Genomic DNA, 19,382 nt, shown 5'->3' on the forward strand with positions numbered 1-19,382 from the left:
AATCTCCTCCAATATCAAACCAGACACATACAATCTAGGACTTTCATCCACATCCATTGAATTTCTGAGTGCTACACAGAACATGCCAAATTTCATGTGAATGTGCACAGATGTCTGTCTGTGAATGATTAGGTGCCATATCAAACTCCTGTGAATGAAGTGTTGCCCTGTATGTCCAGTGCTTGGTGAGTTATGCGCTGTGCACCCTTGCCTGGTTTTGCAGTGCTCCCAGAACTGCGGAGGCGGTGAGATGGTACGAGAGATCCAGTGCTTTGACACGCGGGACCGCCGGCCATTGCGTCCCTTCCACTGTCGCGCAGTTTCCCACAAGCCCCCAGCGCTTGGCGTCTGCAACGCCCAGAGCTGCCTGGACTGGTACACCTCCTCCTGGGGCGAGGTAGGCACCACGCCTGCTGCTGAAACAATAGGCGTGGCATATAACTTTTCAGAAATACACCCAGCAGCGAGAACCTCTGTTTTCAGGCAAGACAGAGTTTCTTGCTGTGTTTTTGAGCTCTAGTGGCTCGGCAGTGATACTCCTGCTTCCTGTTTCCTGCAGTGCTCGGAGCTGTGTGGCGGAGGAGAACAGCAGCGCTTTGTTACTTGCCCGGAAATGAGCAAGTGTGATGACTCCCTTCAGCCCAGCAATGTACAAAGCTGCAATACCCATCCCTGCACAAAGTGGGTCTTGGGTTCCTGGGGTCAGGTGAGAATGTTATATCTTCTAACATGGGCAGAAAGCTGTTAAGTTTCAGTTACATGTAGAACTAGGTAATTAAATGATTCTGTATAACTACTCTTTTCAGGTGAACTCAGTTATACAATATTATGCTCACCCTACTTGAGTTGTAAGAGTACATTGTGGTAGTGCACTAATGAATGAAAATCTGCTCTTTGTTTTTAGAGCCTTTTTAAAATAGTCAGTTCCATACATACTGTATCTACCAACACTTAGCCATGAAAAAATAAATAAATAGACAAAGCAAAGAATCAGAGTGTTCTGATTTGTTGGTTATCTTATCAAAGAAATGCCATGATTTTCATTTAAAATGAGGGAATCGGAAATGGGTCTCTTGTTCTTTTTCTACTATAAAAATGATTGCATGATGAGTAAAGAAGGAAAATAGAAGTCAAAAACACAAATAAAAACCTAATCCTTTTTCATACACAAGCAAATCTCCTAGCTATTATATGACTCACCAACAATATAATACCTCCACCACCTCATCTGAGCTTGCTGTCTGGAAGCCCTGTGATGCACAGTGTCACTTTAATCCAACAGCACATCAACATTGCGCTGTCTTCCCTGGGAGCCTTTGTGTACCACATGCAATCAAACAAAGAACCAATGAGGGGGTTATAGATTCACAGGCAAGGTGTTAATGAGAGATTTTCGCTGCACGTGTCTGCTGAGGATGATTGATGCATGTCTTCATGTTCAGAAGGAAAGTTCAGGTAGATTTATTATCTATGTGTGCCATGTCATCATCCACAGTACGTGATTTAGATTTCTTATATAGAGTACATGGGCGGCCTGGTAGTGCAGTTGCAATCACAAATTGAACTGAAATTGAAATTGAAAGTACAAAATCACGAACTTTGTGAAAGTACTGTAAGTCGCTATGTTGTCGAAGACCGCGGGTCTCACTGTGAGCGAGAGCGAGCGTTCCCACAATTTGTGCCGTGATGCAGCCCTTCCTGCTCACTAGTCACTGTAATGACTAATGTAATGCGATGTACGAGTGAATTAAGTACAAGATGTGCAGCAGACATTTCACCTCAGAAGTTTTCCAACATGATCTGCATGCAGTGTTAACAAGTAAGTTCCATTTATGGGCAAAACCGCCTTGAAGTTGAGAACAATATTTCAATTGCATAAAGTGGTTATCCAACCAGACTGCTTGATTGCAATGTACTGTAATAAGGCCACAACACTTCACAGAACCTTTTGTTGCCTCATTCTGAATTGCAGAATATGGTCTATACTGTACCTGGAAATTTACATTTTACTGTTATTGTTGTTTGAAATGCACTCATCAGTGCTGATTCTCTCTATCCCCAAAATGTAAAAATAGCGCTGTGGTTCCCCATTAATGGCACCTAGTGGCAGGTCGGCTGTGAAGGCCATCGTTTTCTTTCCTACTCTGAGAGGGCTTCAAAACGACCGCGGGAGACCTGTGCGATGAGGAGGGGGGGGGCAGTGACGCGCTGTAATGACATTAGTCATTACAGTGACTAGTGAGCAGGAAGGGCTGCATCACGGCACAAATTGTGGGAACGCTTGCTCTCGCTCACAGCTGGGCTCACTCTGCTCTGTCCCGACAGTGCTCGGCTTCGTGCGGGGGGGGGCTTCAGCGCCGGCTGGTGAAGTGTGTCAACACCAAGACGGGTCAAGAGGAGGAGGACCGGGCGCAGTGCGACCACGAGCCCTGGCCGGAGAACACGCAGGAATGCAACACCCAGGACTGCGAGAGCGTGCCGCCCAGTGAGTCCGCCTGCCCACACTGCTCTGCCGCGTCAACGCGCACATTGGCTTGAGCTGAGGCGTCCCGCGCACCGATGTTTTAGAGAAAAGAATGCTTGTAGAGTTGGCAAAAATGCCATCATCTTCATTTTTTATGGAACTGCTGGAGAGCTACAGTACAATTCAAAAGGCTTGCAGAAGCTGAATGCCTTTAAAAAATGCTTTCAGGTCTCAGACGTATCTAATGTTAGAGCAGCGTTGTAACATTTAAGTGTGCACGTGTTTTTTGAGGCCTCATGGCATGCTTTCAGTCTCGAGCAGTTTACTGCAGCCTTGTACTGGAGGTTTGTTTCTGATTCTAGTTTTCCTTGTGCACCTGATGGGATTACGTACCTCTAACCATTAAAGTAATCCTTTGTCTCTGTCTACATTCTGTATGTTGGATCCCTGCCATTTCCTCTCCGAACTCTGAGTCCACAGTCCTTCACCTCAGTCCTTGGTGACCTCTTAAATCTCTGAGCTTACATTTCTTTTGTGGGCAGCACCTGCTGTCCCAGAAGAAGGAGATTCTGGGCTGCTCAGATTTCATTATTCATGTCTCTCCTTTCACGGAGGCATTGTCTGGAAGCTTTATTAGGATTATTAAGAAAAAACGTACCATTTTAATACCAAACAATTAACTTTCATTACAAAACCATCTCTTCTTTAATAACATCACTTATCAGTTCATCATTTGTTTTATTTTTTCATTATTTGGTTTGATTTTAGACTCCGCTGAAGGATTTTTTTCATAGCTTACAGAACCTTGAAAGAGCAGACAAGGCTCAGGATTTAAATAATCAGCCGATTACACAATGTCTACCTCCATGCTGTGCTGAACAGTCTGATTTGCATAGTTAACCTCTTTTAATGAGCTGTGCGTTCTCAAAGCACTTTGCATAATGTGCACAATTACCATCAACATTGGACTTAATTTCCTTAAAGGACTTTCCTTCAGAATGTTAGATGCTTTTAAAAAGGATAGTTACTTGCGTTTTTTTATTCATCTGTAACTACATTTAAATTTGTTAATAGACAAAAAACTGTAATTTGGTTATTGGTTACATTCAAATAGTCACGTCCATTGTAAATATCACAGTGGTAGAGTAAATAGAGGGCTCTACTGAATTCTACAGAAAAGTTCTCTTTACAATTTCTTTTAAATCAGCAGTGCAAGGTGTTAGTCATATTTAACAAGAGATTTGGCTTTTTCCATGAATAGCTTAATATCTGGAAAGTGTGGAGCACCCTTTTTGCTTTTCATTTCTGAGGTCAATTTTAAACATTTTTGAGCCATTCTCAGTTATTAAGAATCAGAATATTTGGTTATTGCTAGGCACTGTTTTCTATTTCCTTTTCTGACAAGCGAGGCCTCTCCCATTGCAGTATTGGGATTTGTGCCATTTAGCTCTGTCTGAATCACATCTCATTCTCCCAAGAAAGGAAAAGAAAAAATTATGAAGTTCTGGCATTTGGGAATAGTTAATTAACAGGCACAAACCTGTGAAAATGTCAGACATCGTCTTTGTTGTCTGATTAGGGTCTGTTTAAAGGTAATGGAGAAAAGGATTTGGTCTGCAATGCTTCAGATGAAATTATTTTTCCCCAAGATGGGAAATTGTTCCCCAAGAACAGCAAGATTTTAATTCACTGAGGACTGTTTTGTAGTAGAGGGTATGATTTTTCAGGTCTCTGAAGAATTAATTAGAAACAATTTAACTGCAAAGACTAGGTGCTATATGCACTCTGCTACCTGCTTGTTGATTTTATGAGTTCACTTTATTGGCCATATACAATTTCTTGTATTAGGAATTTTGTCTTTTCGCATACCCCAACTTGCTCTCCATAAGACACACAGACAGGGAGAGAAACTTGGGGTCAGAGCGCAGGGTCAGCCATATTATACGGCGCCCCTGGAGCAGTTGGGGTTAAGGGCCTTGCTCAGGGGCCCACCGGAGTAGGATTTCTCTGCCGGCTGCGGGATAGGAACCAGCAACCTTCCAATCACAGGCACAGATCCTTAGCCACAGACATTATCCTGTTGCCACTGCTCTTGTGCGGATGAAAGAATAGGAACTATTTCGAGTAAGCAAGGCGTGGTAAAGAAGAAAAACCAGGAAATTTTGCAGAGTAGAAATTTGTTGTGCTCTAGCTCGGGCATTTGAGATGCTTCACTGTTGCTGAGGAAGTTAAATGAGAGCAATGTGGGTCTATTAATAAATATTGCACATTATTTTTGGCAGCCATTCCCCTCTGCCCCCTCTTTGCCTTTCCCCTCCTTGTCAGGGAGTTGTTTTAGTATCTAATACTTCCCCCAGTGCTGCTTCTGTTTATAAAACAATTAACGGAAAGCAGGATTCTTGCTGCTCCGGTCTTCAATCTAATTGGATTCCAGAGGGCCTCTGTAAGGCATTTGTAATTCAGCTTTTCAGTGAGAGATTTTTATTGCCTTGGATTCTCAGCTAAATGAGAACTGAGCCCATCCAAGAAAGAGGGAATGTGGTGTTTTTAAGAACAGAAGAAACTGGGCAATAGCCAGAGGAGGAGGGGGGGGGGGGGGGGGGTTCTTCTTGACTAAACACATCATCCTTACTTGATAAATTGAGATGCAGTGCACCGACTCTATTTAAGGAGAAAACCACAAAAACGGCAGTGCCGTAAGCTCTGTCTGGCTTTCTTTTAAAAATCTGTCTCCAAAGGCAATTCACTGATGCTCTTCTGTGAGGAGGGTGTGAGGTGAGCGCCTACTTTGACTGGGGCAAAGCCAAGCTGCTGTTAAGCTTTGTTCGCCCCAATCTTTGGACTCCCTGCTGAAGGAGCTCTATTAGGTACAGTATAAATCATGGCCATGGAGCGCCCGAGGGCCAAGACAAACAAAGGAATCTGTGAACACGACACTCCAGCCTAGGCCCTGCAGTATGGGGGAAGACAGCCTGTCAGCACTAGTGCCTGGTTACACTGAGATCTGCAATAATGGAAAGGATAAACATGTGGGATTGGACGCGAGTTTGGTGTAGAGGCCCAGGGCAAGAAATTTAACAGTTGAATCATCCGGCCGTTAAGACTTTTTTTTACGTAGGGAAAACAAAACCGTTTCTTGGACACTTGGAGAAGAGCCACTTTATTTAGAGTTCCAGCAGTGGTGAATGGAAAAGAAGCAATAGGCAGCTAATAGCAGCAGTCTGGGATTCAGTGGATACCAGCTGTTGTCCAAAATACTATTCCAAAATACTATTCAGGCACAACACGGCCTCAGACAGAGTGGATTGTTTTGTTTTGTCAAGAGAATTGCAGCAGTTGGGCTACAGCAGGGTAATTGTTTGGTTACAAGATGAATGGTTTCAGAAAAAAGAGAAATAAAGGGACACAACTTAAAGAAATTAGAAAGAAAGCAGATGAAGGTTTATATGTTCTTCCCATTTGACACAGAAGCAGAAACGCGACAGGGTTGGCTTTGTTTCAGACTGCCAAAAGTCCCCATTGGATATTTGACCTAGTTTCAAGACTTAGGCTCTCTGCCTGTGTTAAGCACAATTGGAAAGATTTCTTTGCTGCCAGTCTTCTGTTTTTCAATCTGTGAGAGGTTGCAGAGGTTCGTGGAGAATAGAAGAGCTCTGATAGGACCAAATACAAGCTGTGGATTTCTGCACTTTACCTCTCCCTCCAGGTTGCTCTGTTGTCAGATTGTATTTCACATTAAATGTTCATTTCTTGTGTGTTTATAGTTAGGGTGTAAGTCTTTCAGGGGTTAGAATAGCGCAGTCAAATACAGTTTACAGAGAACTAGTACTGTATGTCTCATGTTAAGCATTACCTAAACAAAATAAGTGGAATATCATATTTATATCTTCTGCTGAAACATAAGGATGTCCTTGTGATTCAGAGGTGATACAGCCTGGGCTGACCCTGCTCTAAGCCAATAAATTCTAACCCTTGTACTGGAGGAATACTCTGCCTTCTGGTTCTTAATCACAAGTTAATTGATTACAACTTTCTGCTTGAGGCATAAATGTAGATTTACTTTCAACTCTTAAAAGGTCAAATGGAATATGAATTTCTCAGTTTCACGACACTCATCATGCAGGTGGGCTGCCTGAAATGTAACCTCTGCAGGAGGAATAATCTCATCGTCTGAGTGACTGATGCAGTGTCATTCCCACCTGGGTCTGTTCATCATCAACCAGTAAGAGTTATTTAACCAGGAATAAGCGCAAGCAAGTCAAGGAGAAGTTGTGTAAAATTCTATATGTTGAAGTTAACATAAACTGCATCTTTGAGGTACTGTAGGGCATTTTTGGGCAATCAGGATTGACCAAAGAAGCAGATCAATCAAGGCCTCAATTGGCACTGGAGATGTAGAGCTTGGCTAGAATGAAAACCAGCAGAGACAGCTGCTGATGTTCCTCCAGGACCAGGGTTGGGATCCATTGGTTTAGGCATTTCTGAGAATTATTTTGGCTTGGTTTTCATGTTTACCTACTTACTATCAATGACTCCAACTGCTAATCCTAAAATGTAAATGTTTTTTAGTATTCAGAACAATTAATGTCAGTTGTTGTATTCAGTATGACACTCTTACTTTTATGAAGTATATGCATATGTGGACATATATACAGTAAAGTACCTATAGAAAGTCTGCACCCCCTTGGACTTTTTCACATTTTATTGTATTACATCATGGAACCTTGATAAAAAAGAGTGGGGAAGCTCCCAGAGACAGGTATAATTCTTCTGAAATCATGTGAAACGCCTTAACTGCGCACAGGTGGACTCCAGTCAAGTAATTATGAAACTTGGAGAAGAGAGTTGGTTAGTTCAGAGGTAATTTAGGTGTGTCAAAGCAAAGGGGTGAATACTTATGCATTCAATTAATTCTGTTTTTTATTTTTAATTAAATGTCTGGATTTTATTTTCACTTTGATGTTATAGAGTACTTTGTGTTGATAACTGGCAAAATCTACATCACAGTTCCATGCTGTTACACAATAATATGTGAAAAAGTCCAAAGGGGGTGTAGACTTTCTATAGGCATTGTGTATATACTGCATATATAGGACTGAGACCTTCTGGTCAGGAGCTAGACACCCTTGCCGTCTGAGCTACCATGACTCTGAATTTAACTGATACTTTTCCAAAATGTAATTACATTGGAATACATTTCATTTCACCACAAAGTATGTCTATGGAGCATATTTGTATTTAAACATTACTTAAGGAACCTCCAGACAAGCCTTCATAGCTCAGATTGCCCTCATCTTTAAGACTTTCAGATTGGTGTAAGCAAGAAGAGACTTGTAAAACCTGTATTGTTGTAAAATACAAAGCATTTTCCAATCCCATAACTGCTGTGTAACATTCGTCACAAAGTTCACGGATTATACACAGCTACAGAAAACCCTCCCATTCAAAAGGTTTAGTCATAGCAGACATCAGTAGCCAGACATTTAAAAGAATTGTGCAGGTGCTGCTATTCATCTGTCTCTCTGGGGCCACTGTATTGAGTTAATTCTGAAATGGCATTGAGTTTATGCTGCACATGCCTTAGGTCTACTAATTGGGCAATGGAATTTCTAATTTGATATTTATTCTAGTATTCTACAATAGAACATCTGTCCACCCATCTTTTATCAGAAAGTTGTTTATTCCTAAGAAGTACATGGCAACTTGGAGTCTGTCCTAAAAAGTCAGAGTGCAAAACAGGGCTACATCGTGAACAGAGAGACTATTCCATTGCGGCACATAAAGACACAGACAATTCAGAGAACAGCTTTAACCATAGGCAGCCTGATGGGAGAATGCAGGAGAAAACTGGAACACCTAGCGAAAACCCATTCAAACAAGGGAGGACATTCAAACCTTACATTGAAAGCACCCTGTTGTGGAATTGCCCTCAGGACCTACTGTACTGTAGGAGCTGTGAGCTGGCCTTGCTGATAGCCTCACCACCACACCTCCCACAATAGAACATACAAGACTGCTTTGTTACTGTATGTTTAGTGTAAGGCACAAGGGTACATACAAGGTACATACTGTATCGCCCATTTAATCAGAAAGCCATTCACATACAGTACATTTCTTATGTTGTATAAGGACTCATTTTTATCATTAAATCAGGAATTCAACAGCTTTTGGTGTTAGCGGAGTTATGAATTACCTGTATACAATACAGCAGAAAGGAGACACTGCAGTGATAAGACAGAGTGAGGAGTACACGTGAGACGTCATAGCAGGGTTTAGGGCTCTGGCTATGGAAAATCATGTTAAAACACTACTCTTAGGTCCACGAGAGACCTGGCCCTGCGCCTGTGAATTTTATTAGTCCAGTTTCCTGGAGTACTTGAGCTTGTGGAGAAGGCTGACCAGACATTCTCTGGGAACGCCATGGAGATCAGTGTGTATGTCTGTAGAGGCCTGTAGAGGTTAATTACTGTTTCTTTCTGTCACTGTTATCTCTAGAGCTAACCCAGCCAAGCAGCCACAGACCCTGTCACATCTGATATCAGTACTAAAAAGCATGGAGCGTAGGACTCCAATATTTTTCTAAAATATGTTTTAGTAGAGTAAACAAAAAAAAGAGTAAGGCAAACATTAGTTTTAAAATAGGGTGCATTTCTGGTATCTTGTAGTCTCTGTTGATGTTAGTATGTATTTAGCCATTGAACCAAGATCAAAATTAAATGCCAAGTCAATTATCTTTTCCTCACTGCTGTTAGAAATCTGACTTATTTTTTATTGCGAGATGGTGTGGATCTAATTTCTTGTAATTATTCCAGATCTCATAAATCTAAACGTGTCTCTGACACTGTGTCTGGATAATAACAGATATTTAAGTTTTAGCCAGCAAGTCACTCACTGCATTTTCATTTGCAATCATGAGTTGAAAAGTACAGAAATTTGCCTGTTGTGTGTCTCTCAATTACGGTGATTAGAAATAATTAGCTGGAATCCAGTGGTGGTAATAACAATGATCTTAATGAAGTGGTATGGAATAGAATCCACATGGGAAAGCTCATCACAGAGGTTTGTTTTAATTTTTATTGTGCTGTTTTGTAACTGCTTTAGTATAAGGAAAAGCTTTAAAAAATGTTTTTTGTGTCTTCTATCCATTACTTAAATCATCAGATGTATTTGAATTTTATGTGGTGAACATCATCATTCGGGGAAAGATGTGTGGACTTTTGAATCTGTCCATCCATTTTATAATTGCTTCTTCCAACACGGGGGAGCCAGACCCTGCAAGCAGTGGGCACAAGGCAGGGTACACCCTAGATGGGGCGCCAGTTTATCGCAGGGCAGAAATGTGTACACACCCTGTCTTTCAAAACTTCACCTTAAAATGAATGAACATCCAATGAGATTCTGCTATTTTGCTCTTTCGTCCATAAAAAAGTATTAGGGGGACATTTGTGTATCTCTGCCTTGCAGACAAGATAATAGCTTCTCTTGTCTTGTCTCCGTGGATGTTAGCCACGTGCAAGGCTCCTAGGATGCCTGTCCTTGCTGTGATGAGCCCTCCACATCCCACTGTTATTTCTCTCTCAGGAAGGAAGATGCTTATTGAAAAAAAATATTGTCACTCAGGTATCCTGAGAGAATGGCAGAGCAGGAGGTACTGTAAGTGATATGGAGCAGCAGGCTGTTTGTTGTAACTATTAACATAACATCACTTTATTAGCCCTATACAATTTCTTGCATTAGGAATCTTTTCACATACCCCAGCTTGCTCTCCATGAGACAAAGACACACAGACAGGGAGAAAAGCTTGGGGTCAGAGCCCAGGGTCAGCCATTGTACAGCGCCCCTGGAGCAGTTGGGGTTAAGGGCCTTGCTCAGGGGCCCAACGGAGTAGGATTCCTCTGCTGGCTGTGGGATTTGAACCGGCAACCTTCCAGCCACAGGCACTGATCCTTAGCCACAGAGCCACTGCTCCGCCCCTTGCATTGTTCCTTCATATGGGATTTTGAAAATATGTACACTTTGCAGAAGTGCAGGGTTTTCAGAAGGTCTGCCTTGTGAAGTGCACAGCCATTTAAATCTTCAGGGGCAACTGAAATTGCTGTAGAAATAGAAGGCAGTGTTGTTACCCTTGAATATATGAATTAATTCTGCTGCATGGTTCATGTCCATCCCATGTGACAGGGTTGCATAACTGCTAGGCCACGTTGACCAATGTGGAAATTGTGTGACTATTATGCTGTGGCATACAAGTATTGTTAACTTGGAAAAGGCAGCAGAACTAAAGAGAGTTTGTTATTCACACTCTGTCCATATATGGCTTGCTCCATTTGACATGCAAAGCATTTTTTGGTCTTCTGCTAACTTATACATAAAATATTAAAGATGTTTGACTTGGGCCATTTGATTGTAAACAACATGAGATGTCAGTAGAACTTCTATACGTAGTGTACAGTGCATTGAATCATGATTTCAAACAGCCCAGAAATGCAAAAAACAAGAAGACCTTGAAGGTGAATTAAACAGGTGTTGTGTCTGGGCAGTTTCCGTCAGTGGAATTTAAATTGATTTGTTAGTTTGGTATATAATGTTCATTCCATGTGTCTTTTTATTGTGCGCTTATGTTGGCCTCTGCAGTTCAGACAAATTCAATAATGCTAAACAGAGACCATGTCAAGAGAGCCCTCCCTAGAATGGGCAAGTCACTCAGCGTGATGGACGCTGTAGGCCAGAGAGGCATGAGGCAGCAGATAGCAACACACCGGACAGGGCTTTTTAAAAAAAACCTGTCCCACCTTGTGTTTAAGATTAATGAGGACTTGGTCCTGCTGTGATGAAGCAAAATCCCTCCTGCTTTTACTAATGTTAACAACATTTTGTTTTCTTTTTTTTAACCTGTTTATCCATTTCATAACCTTGGGGCAAACAACACGCATGAATGCTGATGAGGCTGAAGAAATCTATTCTGTCACTCACAGATCATCCAGGGAAAGAGGGAGATTTGCATTGTAAACACATCTGCAGACATTTTTGTACAGGGATGTGGAATATATACATAGGCATATAGAAATATATACAGATGTATTCTATTGATAACACCTGGAACTTCTAAACCCTGATAAAATGACAAACAGCAAATTAGATTTTACAGGATAATTGATTTTAAGCAAATAAGGTTGTAATCATACAGACATTTAATGATTGCAAAGCAAAATGCAGACAAATTACTGTAGGGAAGACTCTATCCAATGCATACAGTATGTTGGCATTTGTAGCAAAACAAGGGCATTTGTCCAATTTCTGCTTGCACTACAGTATTTGAGTCTATAGGAAGTGACCAATTTCAGATGCTGATAGAAATGTTTGGTCAGCACTGTCTGTCTGACCACTGCAAGTCTATGGAGAGAGTACAGTATTACAGGGGCTGAGTGCATTACTGATACTTCAGGTATGGGAAGGAGTCTATTTGCATCCTGCACTGAAATACAAGTCCATTGTGCACCTACACAGCAGATCAAGTGGAGAAGAAGAAAATGCTTCACCAATCAAATGAAGTTTTCAGATATGTGATATGGCTCTTGGCTTGTGTGAATGAAACTAGACTAATTTGGCAGCTGGTGATTCAGGATGTCTTTTTGTAAGAATCAGTTTTCTTGGGTGATGAGGAGCATGATTGACAGCCCCATGGCTGTCAGGCAAAGGGAAAAGTAGCGGTCCTGCTGGAGATGAAGAGGACCAAGGAGTGCAGCAGAATGACTCTGCAGCTGTGACCTCTGACCTCTCTGATGTCATTAAGTACTGTGATCTGGGAAATATGGGAATAGAGTGGTCTTGTGTGAAGAGGCGGGGAACCGTGTGGGTTTGGATGTACTGTTTGAATGATTTCAAACGAAGCCTTCCGGTCATTTCTGCTCAGAAAAGGGGGGAAAAAAGATTTTGTCTACATAATAACAAAACAATATATTTCCTGACCAGATGAATTCTTGTTGAATTGAGGGCACAATCAATTGGGATTTCAGAGTCATGCATGAGAACTAGCTATTCGTAGGAATTTTCTTCAAAGAAATTGTGGAGTCTGAGGCCTCATGTGTGTTCACATTGTAGAAATTAACAAGCAGTCTTTTCAATACTCTATTATCCTGGACTTTTGCAGCAGAAAAGTTTGTGCTCTTTTTTCCAGTATTCATTACTCCGCGGAAACATCCTTAACTTTTATATTTGGATTCTGTACAAGATGAGGGCAGACTATTGAAGTGAGCCATTTTTACTTAGAGACAAATATAATGCCTGGGGATATTTAAAGGCAGCTATATTGTTAGATTTCAGACTTAATTTATACTAACGACATTTCTGTCTTCCAAATTCAATCCGTTACCCTACAGGAACTCTTGACATGCTATAGATTTACGTATTAGCAGTCCATCACTGCTTCTCACCTCAACTAGCTAAGACACCTGAGAGTATCACAAGACATGCTATGAGATTATGGAATAAATTGTAAAGCTTTCCACACAGTTCCCTTCTTTGAGGTTTACAACATAGCAAAACATTATACCTGAGAAAAAAACAATTCTTAAGGAGTACAAAGAGACTCAAAGTGAACCAGCATTAATTACTACTGGAGAAGGATTCCTCTTTTTCTGTCAAATGTCAAATTCAGACTACAGTCTCCTAATGGATATTTTTGGCTATATAAGCAACTTAAGAAACTTTATTATCATATGAAAGTGTGCCCCCTCCACCAAGAGAGAATGGCATGTCAGCTAAGCAGCCGATGTGTGTACTGTATATGTGAAATATGAAATGCGGTCTCAGCCATTGTCTGGAAAAGAATGACCATGGACTTGAAAAGCACCATCAAAGAGAGTGGGTGTGCTGCTTCAGGCTTGTGTGGAGCTGGCCTTGGTCTGGGAAATCAATACACCAGATGGGACATGAAAAGTAAGACAGCCTAGTGTGGCCAATCTGCTGCAGCCTCTGCCGATCGGGAAAATTCATCAAAAATCACAGCCTTCGCTCTTCCTGTGGGACTTCAGTCCTTAGTGAGCGTTGGCTTCCTGCAGGAAGAAGTGGGCTTATTTTACAAGCCCTGCAAACCCCGTCTTCCTGTCCTGTGCTTCAGATTGTGGTGCTCAGGGCAATGGGATTTCATTATGGCAGTGATAACGACAGTAAGGATACCGGAACATTTGAGGTCCTTTCCTGTATTCTGGAATGAATACTAAGCCATTACCCAGAAAGGTGCTGAAAGAACTGGATGCTCAGCTACCAAACAAAAAAATTTTGTATTGTGTGAATTTTTCATAAATGTCTTACAGGCAGTTAAGATAAGATTACTTAATTGGCCATATACACTTTCTTGTATTAGGAATTGGTCTTTTTACATACCCCAACTTGCTCTCCATGAGACACACAGACACAGAGTGAAGCTTGAGGTCAGAGTGCAGGGTCAGCCATTTTTACAGCACCCCTGGAGCAGTTGGGGTTAAGGGCCTTGCTCAGGGGTCCAACAGAGTAGGATTCCTCTGTCAGCCGCAGGATACGAACCGGCAACCTTCCAATTGCAGGCACAGATCCTTAGCCACAGAGCCATCACACCGCCGTTGGCTGGTGTTAATCTTCACAACAGCAAACAGGCTGGGTCCAGATTAGACCAGCCATATTTAATTTAAGCACCCGATCAGACTACAATGATTGTTTTTCAAAGCAATATTTAACAAATACATTTCAGATAACAGAAATAGTGTTGCACCTAACTTTTATTTAAACTGTACACATGGATTATGGAGATAAACGAAGTTGGCTACATTTCAGAAGGAGAGTACATTTTCTTTCACTGTAACGGCGAAACTACGAAACTTTTCATTTATTATTCTTTTATTCAAAAACCATGAGGGATAAGCAACTGAAAAGTTTAAAACATAAATATTAAAGTCCCATTACTTTTCTAGCCTGATTATTCTTGTACCAAAGCATAGATAATAATACAGTATTTTGAGGACTAACTCTTAAAATGTAATTCGTGCCTTCCAGAATTTGATTATTTGAATTTTGTTCTCAGGATACCCATTATAAATGGTTTAATAAAAATAAAAACCAAAGTGAATGGGTTTTGATTTTCTTTTTCAGGGGTAATGTTTTGTTACAAACCAGAAGAAAATTGAAAACTGCTTTTTATTCCGTCTAATTTTACCTCATTCTGAACCGATAAAACCCACAATGTTGAATCAGTCACTGGTGTTTAAAGCTCACACAATTATATTTCATGTTCAGAATTATTCATTTCAGGGACAAAACCTACAGGAGAGGTCAAGTCTAGCCTTTTGGGTGTGCACGGTTAAAGTTGGAAATGCTTCTGAGACTTAGAAATGTAAATCAAGATTAAGGCCTCATGCTAAACTCATAATTTAATGCGCTGAGCTTCGGAATTGTTCTGCATTCCTGCGAGTTCATTGTCATTGAGCTCCCACTGTTAGGCTGCTATTGCTGACAGAGGATAACAGAACAGCAGTTGGCTCATCTCCAGAAAGAGACTGGGAGCAGGCAGCTGCTTCAGATCAGTTCAAAATCAACCAAGTTCCCAAAACAGGGCCATGAGGATCTAGATACATAGGAGAGCGGGATAAAATGCATAGTAGTATTGAAAGTTAAGAATGTTTTAATGAGGCATATTTTGAAACGATGTAATAACATAAATCCAGATTGGGTGATATTCATTTTGCCTGAGACAGTCGCAGTTTTTTTTTTCCTCCAGTCTAGGTTTGCCATCGCTCTGGGGATGCGTAACGGCTCAGGGGATCTGAATGAAACGCTTGTTGGCTGCGATGTATCCTTTTGAAATGGGAATGCATGCAGCTCGGCGAATACTGACGAGCTGGGAGCTGTGTGTGTTATCAGTAACATGGCACCTTTTGTAACCCTTTAACAAAGTGATGGCTGTCAGTCTCAATGAGCTGGGTTTCCATTTCTTGGTCTCAGTAATTTCCTACTATTAGTATTCCTAACATAGCAATAGAGGTGTGAAGATTCCCCCAACACTCTACAGTATTTACAATAATAAAACTTACTTTTATTTTATTTTTTTATTCTTTGAGTGCCCTTTTGGGGTCATTTGCAATACTTTCACAGGATAGGCAGGCTTCTGTGCTTTGCCTGTGTAACAAATACACCCCTGTGTATAAGGGGGATCTCAGCCGCCCAGGCTGAGGGAGGTCTCCTTTAGCTCAGCTGGCAAGTTCCCTGTTGTGTGATGGTGGAGACCTGGGTTTGTGCCCAGACAGTGAGGGACGAACTGGCAGGGCAGGAGTGGCAAGGGTGGAGACCCCAAGAACTGGTAAACCTGCCCTCCTGTTTGCTGTTAGTGTCCGCTGCTCCTTCGTGACGAGAACGAACGCCTTCTCGGCGACAGCGCCTGCTTTTTCCTTGAATTTTCCTGAGGGCAGAAATTGTGGAAAATGTCAATAAATCATGCCATTTCTTGGGATGTGTTGCTAATGGTAGTGGTTACTTTCACTGAGGTTGGCTTTAAAGGCTCTTTTAAATTGAGTTTTCATCTGCTTATAAAAGCAGGATTTGATATGTGCTGCTGAGAGCTGTGGCCTTGGATGGCCCTCTCCAAGTTCCCTTTAGCAACAGAAGGTTAGAGTCGGTAACTTTTTGATCTGATGATTCTGGAGGGATGTGTATGTGTGACAGAATAATCGGGGATAGTATTAGAGTGAATAAGCCACAGATATTGCTCTATGCCCTGGGATGTGAGATAAGTGCATATCCTTAGCCTGCAATGCCAGTATTATCACACTCCTCTGGTAAAGACCTCAAAATGTGACATGAAGTCAAATCAGCTCTTGCAAGTGAGTTAATGTAGTAGGAGAGATGGAAGCTTGTTTCCGTCTATTGACGAAACGGCTCAGATTACTCATTTAAAGCGTGCAGTTGAAGCTCTGCTCGCGTCGCTTAACTGCTGGAGCCGTGCTCTTTTCCTGAAACCGTTTTTCTTTTTTTAACCACCCTGTCCCCCCCTTTTCTCTCTCAGGCCAGCCGTGTCAGCGAGACCGACTCACGTTCCGGTTCTGCCAGACCCTGAAGTGGCTGGGCCGCTGCCAGCTGCCCACCGTCCGGGCCCAGTGCTGCCAGACCTGCGGCTCGCGGACCCGGGGCAACGAGCGCACAGCACGCCGGTAACGGGGGCGAGCTGACGGACACGCGCAGGGGAGGTGCTGCGGCCCCCCGAACACGCACACGTGGTGTAATAGGTCCGTCCGCAGCCAGATGCATCTCTCAGCTTCCTGCTGTTTAACGAAATGCCGAAAAAAAATCAAGTCACTTGTAGAGGGTAAAAGGCTGTCTTTTGATTCCTGTAAATTTAGAGTGATTCAGCTTCCTTGTTTCCAAAGATTCCGATGTTGTTTCAGGTTTTCTCGGACTTTTGTCGGTTTACAGCATCTTGTTGTGAGATCACATTTATTATTATTATTATTATTATTATTATTCCTGACCACTGGAAACTGTTGGATGCTCTGTGCTTTCATTTCTGTTGTGTTTTGCTCTTCTTTCTGTTTTATTCAGAAAGATGTACTCTCTCAGATGGCTCGTCTGAACACAACTTGAAAGCTTTCAAGACGGTGCTGCGATCTTTGACTGGTGCTACAAACAGCCTAGCTTTTTTTGGCTTTACTGTGGGTGTTGGCAGGCCAGTACCTTTTTGTACTTGATCTGTATTCTCTCTTCAGCCCTGTTAGATTTCATACATTTCGAAATTACAGGAGACACTTCGGACATTTTTTTTTGTCTATGGAAGCAGAGGAATTGATCGCTGCTGTAGTGATCTGTGCGTTTGGATGTTTTCATGGCCTTGTACATCAATACAAATGAAGAAAGTGCTGGCCACGTTTGAGACCGCTTTGAAAATGGCACATTGTGACAGGGAGTGACTGCTACTAACCATGAACTGGTTTTTACACATTCCGTTGACCGACCTTACCCTGCAATGTACAGCAAGGTTGATAAGGTTGAGTGAGTAAAATTAGCTAATTGCAAATGCCATTTGTCTCCATGTTGAGTGGATCATTATAAATTAATGAAAACCTGCTCTTCTAAAATCAACCAACTGTAAACCTCACGATTCTTAAACAATAAAGAAACCAAAATCTTAAGGAGCTATTACAATGGTTATTGAACCACTTTTGTAAACCACTTTGCAATAAACGTAGGTCTAGAGATATAAATGTAGTATTTTAGATTGTGTATATTTTTACAACATTATTCATTTTAGTGCATGTGAAATATTTGAAAACAAATTATTCTTTTGTTAGGGCATCCTATTTAATGTTTACACTCGCCTCTTTCGTGCTATTTCCAAAAGCATTTTATAAAGCTAGGGCACTGAAGGTTCTTTTCACATTTACAGAAATAATACAGTCTTTGGGAACTTAAAATGCATTTTCTTAATTTTGTGCAAACAATCAAGTCTTCCGCTTCATGGTGCTGTGAAATGAGGAAAACAAATAATTCAATCCTGGATGAGCAGTTAGTATTAGCACCTCCCTGCAGTGAAATGTGATCAATGAACACTGAACTCACTTGTCAGGCTATCCGAGTTACAGAAAAAAAGATGGAAAAGACAAATCTATCCATAGGAAATGAGCCCTGGGAGTATGAGTAGTCAATGAAGAGAGAGGAGTGCCAATTTCTTTGATTACTATAGTAGATACTGATCCCTTTTACAATCAAGAGACTAGCTCTTATACAGACTGGAGGGTTGATTTCCAGGGGTCTGATGTCTTTGGAAACATTTCTTAGATTTTAGAATATTTGTCAGAAAATGTCTGTTGTCAAGCTTTAGTCAATGTTGGAACAAAAATGGTCATCAGTCTGTACCCTTTCGACCTAAATGACGATTTTTTAATGGAATTTCTGTAAAGCACAATATGCTGCTGTGAAACAGTCACTCTTCTTGTGAAATTACTGTTGGGAAACCTGTTACCAACTGATTCTGCAAATTAAAAGATTAAATTGAGACTATTTCTATGCAGATAAATACTGTATAAAGATATAAAACGGAGTCAAGTTTGAGTGTTCTAGCTAATTTCTTAGTTTTGTGTTCAGTTTAAACGTGTTCACAATTTACAGTACTTTGTTTTCCTTCCAAATACAAAGATTGTTTCACTGTCTGATCCGTATCGGAAAGGTCTTGCTCAAATGTTTTTTTCCAGCAGAATTTTTAAGAAAACTGTTTTTGTTCGTCTAAAACCTGTTTTGGTTTTGGATGTTTTTGTACTTGTACCACTACAAATTAAACTAAATTACTAAATGTTTAAAATGCTTTGAAATATTTGCGTGCAAGGCTGTTGTTTCAGGAACAGAGAGAAAAGCAAAGACATTGCCTTATTTTACAGTAAAGAAATATTCTTCTCTAACAGCCTGTTGTTTGGAGTGTTATTTTTGTAGTTGCATATAACCATCACCTTCAAGGAAGACAAACATATGAGGCAGTCACAGTTTTGAAACATATTTCAAATAATTTATAGATTAAGAACCTAGGAGTTTGCAGCTCAATATTCTTGTGAACCATGCACTTAGCAGACTGATCAGTTTTGATTATAAGTTGGACTGTTTCGACGGTTTGTATTCAGTGATGCACATTTGCCACCAACTGTTCCCTCAAAAGCTATGTGTGGGAAAGGACTGACCTCATTAGCATTTCAACTGTTAAAACATTTTAAAACCATTGACAAAACAATCTGGGGACATTCAGCTAATAATGGAAGACTATGAAAGTAGAGAGTAGGATTTGAACCGGCAACCTTCCAGCCACAGGCACAGATCCTTAACCACAGTGCCACCACTGCCCATTAGCCCTACAGGGTATTTAAAACGTTTAGACAGCTGGGATACAGAACTCTTATTTTTAAGTTGTTGAGAA

The 19,382-nt window shown here is 41.2% G+C and overlaps 1 protein-coding gene across 1 annotated transcript in view; it reads left to right on the forward strand.

Moving 5' to 3' along the window:
* Positions 1–18,870, forward strand: part of LOC102691670 (A disintegrin and metalloproteinase with thrombospondin motifs 7) — an 88,195-nt gene extending 69,325 nt beyond the window's left edge. The window contains exons 21-24 of the mRNA XM_015343350.2: positions 224–397; positions 560–706; positions 2,326–2,485; positions 16,494–18,870. Coding sequence (XP_015198836.2) covers positions 224–397; positions 560–706; positions 2,326–2,485; positions 16,494–16,642 — 630 coding nt within the window. The 3' untranslated portion in view covers positions 16,643–18,870. The remainder of the gene's footprint in view (positions 1–223; positions 398–559; positions 707–2,325; positions 2,486–16,493) is intronic.
* The last annotated feature ends 512 nt before the right edge of the window (positions 18,871–19,382 follow it).

Source organism: Lepisosteus oculatus, chromosome 5 (genome assembly GCF_040954835.1).
Source record: "Lepisosteus oculatus isolate fLepOcu1 chromosome 5, fLepOcu1.hap2, whole genome shotgun sequence".
Taxonomy (NCBI): domain Eukaryota; kingdom Metazoa; phylum Chordata; class Actinopteri; order Semionotiformes; family Lepisosteidae; genus Lepisosteus; species Lepisosteus oculatus.